Source organism: Homarus americanus, unplaced genomic scaffold (genome assembly GCF_018991925.1).
Source record: "Homarus americanus isolate GMGI-L3 unplaced genomic scaffold, GMGI_Hamer_2.0 scaffold53502, whole genome shotgun sequence".
NCBI classification, from domain to species: Eukaryota; Metazoa; Arthropoda; class Malacostraca; order Decapoda; family Nephropidae; genus Homarus; species Homarus americanus.
In genome coordinates, this window is record NW_024737993.1 from 36121 (window position 1) to 47558 (window position 11438).

Sequence of the window (11438 nt, forward strand, 5' to 3'; positions counted from 1 at the left end):
GGCTGGGTGTGTGGACCTGTAGGCCAGTGTGTGGACCTGTAGGCTGGGTGTGTGGACCTGTAGGCCGGGTGTGTGGACCTGTAGGCTGGGTGTGTGGACCTGTAGGCCGGGTGTGTGGACCTGTAGGCTGGGTGTGTGGACCTGTAGGCTGGGTGTGTGGACCTGTAGGCCGGGTGTGTGGACCTGTAGGCTGTGTGGACCTGTAGGCCGGGTGTGTGGAACTGTAGGCCATGTGTGTGTACCTGAAGGCCGGGTGTGTGTACCTGTAGGCCGGGTGTGTGGACCTGTAGGCCGGGTGTGTGGACCTGAAGGCCGGGTGTGTGTACCTGAAGGCCGGGTGTGTGAACGTGCAGACATAAATAAATCTCCTCAGGTATTAACAAGTCCCCAACATGATCCATGAAGACCATGGTCCCCTCCACCTCCTTCCCCTGCACTACTGGTGGCCCTTCAGGTTATCATGGCTCCCTGACTTTCTGTGTCAAGTGCCCTCGGTCTCACATGCTATATAAACCCGCCTAATTAATCGGTATCTTGGTCCGCCGTGGGGGTGAACATCGTGAGGTCGCGATGGACATGTTTGGGACACAAACTGTACACACGACACACGGTTCAAGGTCGTCGACACAACTCACAGAGTCTCGTCAGTATATGGAGGTTGGTGATCCTGTAGCAAAATCTGGAACAGCAGCGGGTGAATACAAAACACCTTCGGTACACAAGAAAGTTGTGTTCTCAGCTCTGTACTCTACCGCCTTACAATCCTCTATCTGTTAGGTTCCCATCCACAGTTGGGTAAACTGAGGGTGCCTTAGCGCGAACAGTGACCCCTAGGACAGAAGGCGAGCACTGTATCCACTCCACCACCACTCACCTGTAATTTTTCTTGTTTACCTCAACCCTCAATAATTAAACCAAAAACATATATAACTAGATCAGGTGTTTCCGCCGCCCGACTCTGATACCATCACAGAAGCATCACCACGTCGGCCGCGTCAAGCATCGTTACTGGTCCAGAGATAAAGCACGAACTACACCCCCTCCCGTCTCCCCTTCTACCACCCTCTCCCCTTCTACCACCCTCTCCCCTTCTACCACCCTCTCCCCCCCTCTCCCCTCTCCCTCTCCCCCCTGCCCTGTACCTTCCACCTCCTGCCTGCTGATCTCGCGCAATATATATATATCTCTCTCTCTCTCTCTCTCTCTCTCTTATATTTCTCTGGTTATAACTCCATTTATAATATTTGGCCTATTTTTGGTATTTTCATTTTTTTTGTCGAATCACTTTATATTGTATAATTTTTTGTTATTCATTCTTTCTTTCTTTCTTTCTTTCTTTCTCTCTTTCTTTATTTCTTTCTAGTTTTAAGTTTTAGTGTAGTAACTTAGAGCCTAGTAAAATTGTTAGAGAGAGAGAGAGAGAGAGAGAGAGAGAGAGAGAGAGAGAGAGAGAGAGAGTATTACATTTATCTCTCTCTCTCTCTCTCATTTTCTTTCAGCACAGTATCTCCACCTCCTGCTTCACCCTCTCTTACCGGGATGAAAAAGATCAATACTTTATATTTACATTTTATCTCCTTCCATCCTTATACCTTATCCGTCCTCTTCCTTCACTCATCTCCCACCTGACCTCCCTCACACTCCTTTGATGTGCTTCTTTCTTCACTCCTTCCATCCCCTCCTTCTTTCATCGTTATACTCTCTCCTTCCCGACTTTACTTTTTTTTCATGGACGATCTTCCCAACCTATATCTTTCTTTCTTCAGGAGGATATTGTCGTTCTCTCTCTCTCTCTCTCTCTCTCTCTCTCTCTCCAGTGTCTCGAGTCTTCCCACGGGCGGATGTTTGCTCGGGTTCAGTGCTCTGTGTGTGTGTAATAATAATAATAATAATAAACGGTTTGTTAATAGAGTTGCAGCCGGTGGCTGAAAATATACAAACTTACATTTGATTTAGACATAATGATATAATATGCATTGAATACATTTACAGGGCTGTACAGTACATAAATCAGGAGTTGTTTATTATTTTAACAATAGATGGGATGGTGCTGTTCTTATATCTATCAGTGCGGGCTCTTATGGGCTGAATTTTGTTGTAGTGGCGGACTGCGCGAGGTGGGTGGGGGACTGCCGGTGGCAGGAGGCGGCGATGACGAGGATGGTGCTGAAGTCCACTGCCAAACCTTGCTATTGCTTGGTGGTGGAGGTCACTGATGCATGGCATTTCCAGGGTGGAGAGAGCGTTGATGTAGCCGGAGTAGTCAGCGCCGAGCATGATTCTGCAGGCCCTCTTCTGTACCATCTCTAGCTGACGTTGTTGGGTGGAGTTGAAAGAAGACGACCAGGCTGGTGACGCATACGTTAGTTGGGGAGAATAAAGGCGTTGTAGATGGTCCTTATCTCTGGCGTGGGTGTCCCAAGTGACCTAAGTCGTCGTAGTATGTAGTGTGTGTGTGTGTGTGTGTGTGTGTGTGTGTGTGTGTGTGTGTGTGTGTGTTAATATAGCGGTCAAATGAAAGTTAGGATCTCATAATATCGTGTGGGTGAGATAATACCATTGATCATTTTTGGTATTATTGTAGGGATGATATGACTTAATTCACCTCTTGCGTTAAGGATAAATTTGTGTTCAGTAATCCCTCATTCACCGGTGTTGCTTGTGTCCCTATACGTCCTGAATAACTGGGCCATATACTACAGTAGGTGACTCACGGTATATGGAGAGGGATTTGATTAGGTTTATGTGGAGGTGCTAGTGTCACATGCTGGAGGCTGGCCAACTTTTGCCTCACATATTCAGGGAGGTCCGGTGTGTGTGTGTGTGTGTGTGTGTGTGTGTGTGTGTGTGTGTGTGTGTGTGTGTGTGTGTGTGTGTGTGTGTGTGTGTGTGTGTGTGTGTGTGTGTGTGTGTGTGTGTGTGTTTTTGTGTGGACGGACTTCCCTTGTTTGGTCTTGTCGTGGTGGGAGTGTTTATACAGTGGTAATGTTCTTATGGTGCACTACAAGCTAGTCACCTACGACACTTTCTCACCTTTGTCCTTCTCTACAGCTCTCTCATATACCCGTGTGTGTTTAGGGTGAGAAAAGGGGTAGGTCACTTATACATGGAGTGTGTACATAGCCTGAATGGATGTGTAGGCTTACTAGAGGTGGGGTCGGGTTGGGTGGGGTCGGGTTGGGTGAGGGGGGGGGTCTTGGTAAATATACAGACATTTGGGGTCTCTGGAAAGTGCAGTGATATAGAGACAGGGTGAAGGTAGAGTGTGTGGAGAGTTGGTTAATGAGAGGAACACGACTCACTGGTACAAAGTATGGAGACGCTTGCTCATACAGGGAGAGATGGGCTCATATTGCGACCTTTAATAGGGGAACAAAAGAGTGCGGGAAGATTATACAAAGACTGTGAGGGTCTTATTGAGTCATTTAAGTGTATGTTGTGTACTTCATAATGTGGAGAGCGTTCTTTGAGCAGTGGGGGGGGGGGTGTTCTAGAATGCTTAGGAGCTTAATTATAGAGGAAGTGTAAGGGTGTTCGTTATATAAGTGGAACGTACAGAATATTAGAGAAAATAAAATCTTCTTCCTCGGGTAAGTGTTTCAAGTTTAGTCTTCTCCCCCCATTCGTCTAAGCTTCCCCCTGTTCTCGTTATTTATCTCAAACTGGGTACCGGTATACAACAGGAATTGAGCGAGAGAGTGGAGAAGTGGGCGGGAGAGATACTGTGAGTCTTCCTTTATACATCACTTGTCAAGAGGCGTTCAGTGTACCTCATCCATCAGCTTGGGACGAAGGTGCTGAACCACAGGCTCCTCTCTACCGCTCCCACAGGCTCACCTCCACCGCTCCCACAGGCTCACCTCCACTGCTCCCACAGGCTCCTCACTACCGCTCCCAGGCTCCTCTCTACCGCTCCCACAGGCTCCTCTCTACGCTCCCACAGGCTCCTCTCTACCGCTCCCACAGGCTCCTCTCTACCGCTCCCACAGGCTCCTCTCTACCGCTCCCATAGGCTCCCACCTCCACTGCTCCCACAGGCTCCTATTCATCGCTCCCACAGGCTCCTCTCTACCGCTCCACAGGCTCCTCTCTACCACCGCTCCCACAGGCTCCTCTCTACCGCTCCCACAGGCTCCTCTCTACCGCTCCCACAGGCTCCTCTCTTACCGCTCCCACAGGCTCACCTCCACTGCTCCCACGGGCTCCTCTCTACCGCTCCCACAGGCTCCTCTCTACCGCTCCACAGGCTCCTCTACCGCTCCCACAGGCTCACTCTCTACACTCCCACAGGCTCCTCTACCGCTCCACAGGCTCCTCTCTACCGCTCCCACAGGCTCCTCTCTACCCGCTCCCGCAGGCCTCCTCTCTACCGCTCCCGCAATCACCTCCACCGCTCCCACAGGCTCACCTCCACCGCTCCCACAGGCTCCTCCTCTCTACCGCTCCCACAGGCTCACCTCCACCCGCTCCCACAGGCTCACCTCCACCGCTCCCACGGGCTCACCTCCACCGCTCCACAGGCTCCTCTCTACCACAACCACAGGCTCCTCTCTACCGCTCCCACAGGCTCCTCTCTCTACCGCTCCCACAGGCTCCTCTCTACCGCTCCCGCAGTATCACACTCCCACCGCTCCCACAGGCTCACCTCCACCGCTCCCACGGAAAAACCACTCTCTACCCGCTCCCCACAGGCTCCTCTCTACCGCTCCCACAGGCTCACCTCCACCACTCCCACAGGCTCACCTCCACCGGCTCCCACAGGCTCCTCTCTACCGCTCCCACAGGCTCACCTCCACCGCTCCCACAGGCTCACCTCCACCGCTCCCCAGGCTCCTCTCTACCGCTCCCACAGGCTCCTCTCTACCGCTCCCACAGGCTCCCACCCCTCCACCGCTCCCACAGGCTCCTCTCTACCGCTCCCACAGGCTCACCTCCACCCGCTCCACAGGCTCACCTCCACCGCTCCCACAGGCTCACCTCCACCGCTCCCACAGGCTCACTCTCTACCGCTCCCACAAGCTCCTCTCTACCGCTCCCACAGGCTCCTCCACCGCTCCCACAGGCTCACCCCACCGCTCCCAGGCTCACCTCCACCGCTCCCACAGGCTCCTCTCTACCGCTCCGACAAGCTCCTCTCTACGCTCCCACAGGCTCCTCTCTACCGCTCCCACAGGCTCCTCTCTACCTCCCACAGGCTCACACTCCACCGCTCCCACAGGCTCACCTCCACCGCTCCCACAGGCTCACCCCCCACCGCTCCACACCACAGCTGCATTAAACTCGTACAACGTCCCACAAATCGCCACCAAGAACAGTTCCATTCCGACGATTGAAAAAGATAGAGAAAAAAGACCAAATCTCTTTAATATCTCTTTTTTATTCCCTCCCTGTTACTCTTTTTTTATTGAATTTACAGAATGGGGCTGTGTTTACCCTTCTCTACCCCCCTCACCCCTACCCCTTCTCCTCCCTACCCCCTACCTACTCTCCCCTATCCCCTCCCCTCATTTTACACTACGGTTGTGATTACACACAACACACACACACACACACACACACACACACACACACACACACATTATCTATGTTAGTATTAGTCATGTGTGTCGCTCTGATGTTCCTCTCAGTCTGTTAATTTTATTTGTTAATTATGAGTTACTTTCATATCTTTATTTGGTCTCCTATACATCCAGTCATCTGTCTCTTGGTCTCCCACGCCGTGTCTTGGTCTCCTACACCCACGCCGTGTCTTGGTCTCCCACGCCGTGTCTTGGTCTCCTACACCCACGCCGTGTCTTGGTCTCCTACACCCACGCCGTGTCTTGGTCCCTACACCCACGCCGTGTCTTGGTCTCCCTACCCACGCCGTGTCTTGGTCTCTACACCCATGATGTCTTGGTCTCCTACACCCACGCCGTGTCTTGGTCTCCCACGCCGTGTCTTGGTCTCCTACACCCACGCCGTGTCTTGGTCTCCTACACAGTGCTGTTGCTTTATTACAGTAATCCTCTCATTCTTTTTCCCTCCGTTTTGCACAATAGCCTCGTTTGTCCTCCTCTTTGTCCCCCTCTACCTCCCTCTCCCCTTCTCCCTTTCCTTCCCTTCTCCCTTCTCCCACCTCATTTCTCCCCCTTTCCTCCTCCTCCTTCCCTCTCTCTCCCCCCCTCGTTTTTCTTTCCCTCTTCCACATCCCCCCCTCTCCTCCTTTTTTTTCCCTCTCCCTCTCCTCCTTTACCCTCTACCCTCTTCTCCTGTCCTCCTTCCCCGTTCTTCCTCTCCGCTCTTCCCGCTTTTCCTTGTCCCCTCATCCCGAGATTTTTACCCACCCAGTGCTGGGGGTTGGTGGGGGAGGGAATTCTGGGAGGAAGAAGGACTGTTGGAAATGATAATGGTCGTGTTTAAAATTTGTGCTGCCACCCCTTCCCCCCATAGCCTTCCCCCCATAGCCCCTTTATAATCCTTCCCCATGGCCCTCCCCAACCCCCTAGGTTAGTTATCGTCTTCCAACATTTTAAAGTTCGTTTTAATGGACTCCGTGGGAGTTAGTTATCGTCTTCCAACATTTTAAAGTTCGTTTTAATGGACTCCGTGGGATAGGTTGTGACGTAATCATTCTCTAAGCTGGAACGGGATTTTGAGATGAGGAATTCTTATCGTGGATCTCTTAAAGTGGGTAGAGGGAGGGAGGGAGGGGGGACCAGGATGATGATGATGATGATGATGATGATGATGATGATGATGATGATGATGATGGGTAATTTTCGTCACTTTTTCTTTCCGTGTTTTTATCGTTCATGTCATCCACTGAGGACCAAGGGCACTGTAACACGTGTCTTCTTACAGTTGTTAATTGATATAGTTTAGAAGATGGTATACAGTTTTAACTATGGAAGAGGTGAAAATACTCTACCCCCTCTCCCCCCTCCCCATCTCCTCTCCGGCTTCCCCTTTCTCTCTCTCTTCTCCCCCCTCTCTGCCCCCTTCCTTTCCTCCTCCATCCTCTCCCCTCCCATTTTCCCCTCCTTTCCCCTCCCCTCCTCCTTCCTCCTTTCCCCTCTTCCAAAAGATTGATCAATGCAGATGCCAGCACCTAACTAATAAATACAGTACACTCAGCTAGATATCACATAGGAAATATTTATGCCACTAACGCAGCCATTGGCATTGTAACATAACTCATGTAGATACGTGCTGTAGGAAGCCACTTTGTTTGTTTGTGATTGGAAGCTTCGGTGTCGTGGTGAGCGCTGGAGACTGTGTGAGTCACCGAGAAGATGGTGTGTGGTAAAATTTCCCCGTGTTTTTTTTTATTGAATTTGTTTGTTTCCCTGGTCAGTTTTTGTCCATATCACTGCCTACAGGTTCTCTTGTATTTCCTGTTTTCTTATATTCACAGTGGTTTAGGGATAGGTGCTGGGGACAGTGGGAGTGAGACAGTGGGGTAGGGGACAGTGGGAGGCCAAGGGACCAGTGGGAGTGAGGGACAGTGGGGAGTGAGGGGACAGTGGGAGTGAGGACAGTGGGTGGGGACAGTGCGGTGGGGATGAGTGGGAGTAGGGACAGTGGGTATGGGACAGTGGGGTAGGGGACAGTGGGGTAGGGGACAGTGGGTAGGGGGACAGTGGCTGGGGGACAGAAATATTTGCACAGGGAAGTCTTTGTCATCGGCAGTTTTCTCGCCTTGGAAAATATCTGGCAGGATTTTTTTTTCCCGTCCAGAATTTTCCCCTGTCCGTCTTTGCAGCCACTGGTGGACATTTTAACCTGGATATTATTTGTATTTCTGTCACATCAAAAAAATTAATAGAAAATGACCGAGAGGGGAATTTTTGCCGTGAATTAATCTCCCCAGAATACCCCATTAAGCAGATGTGACGGCAACATATGCAATATTTCCACACTGTTTTAACTTAATTGATAAAAAAAAAACCACAATAAAACATATGGAGGTAATTAGACAAATGTATAGCTATATAATACAGTAGATAAAGTGTGATATAATATTTGTCACCATTTGTAGTTACAGAAAATATAACAGCTTATTCATTAGTGAGTCAAGGTGTCAGCCAGGTAGAAAATATTGACTCGGGTAATCATGAGTATTGTATCGAACATGTCTACTATTTTGTATTTTTTTAAAGGTCATTCATTCACATAAATTCTTTTGCTGGTGTTGCCTGTATTATTCGTAACGATCTTATCATTTAATTTTGTAATGTCTTGTTCATCCGCTTATTTACAATGTTTAAAAAATAAGAGTTATTATTTCACAAGTTCTTTATAATTCCTAACCAGAGAACTAAACTCATTTTTGTGTTTTCTTTTTTTTTGAGGGGGGGGATTATGATATATTTTACCTTGTACATTAACAACTCAAGCTAGCGTACATTATGCACATTGTTCACTGACCCGCTCTGCTCACGGCGCTGTACAAACAATGGTAAATGAGGTAGAATGCAGAGAGCCTGAAACACTGGAGGTGGGTGGGTGGGTTGTGAGGGATTATGGAGACGGGAGGGTTGTGGAGACGGGTAGGTTGTGGAGACGGGAGGGTTGTGGAGACGGGAGGGTTGTGGAAACGGGTAGGTTGTGGAAATAGGAGGGCTGTAGAGACGGGAGAGACAGAATGGTTGTAAAGACGGGAGGAACGAGGAGTTGTGGAGGGTTGTAGAAGCGGGAGGAACGAGAGGAGTTGTGGAGGGTTGTAGAAGCGGGAGGAACAAGAGAAGTTGTGGAGGCGGGAGGAACAATAGGAGTTGTGGAGGGTTGTAGAAGCGGCAAGAACAATAGGAGTTGTGGAGGGTTGTGGAGACGGGAAGAAAGTCGGGGTTTGGGGGAAAGATTGGGTGTGTAAGTTTGACCTGAAGTAAAAAGTGGAATGAATTGCGGTGCCAAGTGTCTGCGGGGGTAAGAGAGGGAGAGAGCCGCTGTCTGTTGGTCACCGCTGTCTGCCTCGAGATACTACGTGTCAGAACTTTTGATTCAAGTTCTCCTAAGAGCTGTAAGATATAAGTAGTGGAATTAGTACTTTAATAGAGTGGATCTTATACATGTAAATGCCCCAGCCTGTAGAGTTGTGTCTTGGTTCTTCTCTTGGCCCTCGACGACAAGTTCCGAGTTGAAGACATTTATATTGATCCATGTGTGAGTGTTTGTTGACGTATCTCTCTTGTCTTTACAGAGGTCGCCCAGTCTCCAGGTTTCTTGACGGTGAGTATCGTCTCATTTTTCACGGGTCTCTTTTTTTCCGGCTCCTGGGGCGTCTCCTATCATTTCTCACCGCCATAAAATGCTCATTAAACAAATGGTACAGGGAGCCAAGGTGATGAGAACCATTAAAGGGGACAGTTGATGGGGTTGTGAGTCTTATTTCAAGATGAGGGAAGGTCTATAACTGCTTGGCGGTCTAACCCCCTCAGCTGCCCGCTTTCTCACCCTGTTTGTGTTTGTATGTGTGTGAGTGTGTCACGAGGTTCAGCGCTTGACGGTAATTAGAAAATTTATTTCGTGGAGTTGAGGAATAGTTGGACTATTTTTCTTCTTTTGTTAATGAGAACATCCCCAGTCAATAACCTCGAAAGTAAAGGAATTTAGTTCATCCTTGACAGTATTGAATGGGAAGCTTCTATATAAATCACACAAGATATTTTAAATTTTTTGTTAATTAGGTATGTTGTATTTTGGTATATATTTCAGGTAAATTAATTGTAATTATGTGTGTGTATGAATTTACAAAAGCATCTTTACTTTGTTAGGTTTTATGTATTTAGTTTATGAGAGAGAGAGAGAGAGAGAGAGACCCGTATTAAGGATGCTTATTGTATATTTTTACCAGATGAGCAAATTGGTTCTCCCCAAAAAATGCGATCACTTGTAGTTTTCAATCTTGGTTTTTGTTGATTTCTTGTGACGAGTTTATTAGTATTTCTTCTCACTGCTTCCCGGCGATCATAGTTGAGATCTTTATGACGTCAGGGATATGAAATGATCAACTGATTATTGTTTTGATTAGATTGAGTCAGATAAATTGCGTTATGTGGATTGTTTGGTGAGATCGTTAACATGGAAGTTGATAAGGAGTGTGTTTAGTTTATAAAAAAAATAATATTCTTTTTTTGTCGGGAGGAGAATATTAAGTTGAGAGATGAGAATGAAAATCCAGGTTCTCGTTTCTCCTCCTAAGGAAAGAAGTGTATCATAACCACTTAAGAGACATAACTGAGAGAGTACCACCCTACCCCACCCCACCCCACCCTACCCCACCCCACCCCACCCCACCGCCGCTCGCTTCCTCCAATTACTGCATCTTTGGCCATCCTTCATCGATTCGTCGGCTAAATTATGATAGTGAACACACACACACATATCCTCGTGTGTGATGTATTCCTCGGGGTTGTGTCCTGGCTCCTGTATATAAACGACGCGTGTCATGTTGTATGGCGTCCAGGATGGTGGAAGAAGATGATGTGTGTCCTTGTGTGTGGTTTGTGATGTGTGTCCTTGTGTGTGGTTTGTCGTACTTGTTCTGGGAAATAGATGATGGTTATTAGTGTAGTGCTTGTGTCCTGGGTAGTGGAAACGTTTAATGCTCGTCATTACCGTCAGAGACTGTGGGGAGGGAGAGACATGAAGTGCGGTGGTTGGAGGTCCTTTGTAAACATGGGGATGGCTCCGAGTAGCAGTAACGAGACACGAGTAGCCCTAGAGTGGCCATGAGCTGGAGGGTCGCCATACGTACAGCACTACTACTTCATGGGTCCTTGTTCACGATACTGATGACTACGCTTTATCATTCGTTGGTCTGGTGTGTTCTGTAGGCATGACGACTTAGTGTGTTACTTTTATTTATTTTCGGAGATCGTTTCAAAGTCTTGTCAACTGATGTGGTTTAAACTGTGAGCATAACGGTGTGTGGGCATCATTGTGTGGGCTAGGACAAAGACTAAGCGGTGAAGGATCCCATTACATCTTTTTGACGGCTGATGGAAACACGAACTTACCTCATAAAATGTTCTTTACCGATATTAAGCGCGGCCGAGTTAATTCATCAGTCATTCTCCGCTTTGAGATTGATCGTATCGTAAATGATGTACTTGAATATGGTATTATTACGTTTCTCGACCCAAGTTAATGGCTGGCTATCCTGGGAATTTAATTAGGAATCTGATTTTATGGGTCAGAAAATTTCTTGATGGCCAGGCACCCGGTGTGGTGGTCATCCTGATGTTGGCCCCGTCACTGGCACTGGGGGGGGTGAGCAGCTCCCTGGATGGTCGTCACCTGCGATACTCTCACCTCCGTGGCCGCTCTTATGGCCGGTAATTAGTGTTTAGTGCGACTCTTCCTCTCGCCAATAGCACCGCCATAATTACCCGGTCCGGCGTTCCTCGTCTCTTGTAGCTATTTTTTATGACTCGTTCCCCCGTTTGGTGTTTTAA

General features: G+C 48.5%; 1 protein-coding gene across 1 annotated transcript; it reads left to right on the forward strand.

Moving 5' to 3' along the window:
- The first annotated feature begins 570 nt into the window (after positions 1-570).
- On the forward strand, positions 571-5333 carry LOC121873642 (extensin-like). The gene is made up of 2 exons (XM_042377292.1): positions 571-694; positions 3832-5333. The coding sequence occupies exons 1-2, from the start codon at positions 571-573 to the stop codon at positions 5331-5333; spliced, it is 1626 nt and encodes a 541-aa protein (XP_042233226.1).
- Positions 5334-11438: the final 6105 nt, after the last annotated feature.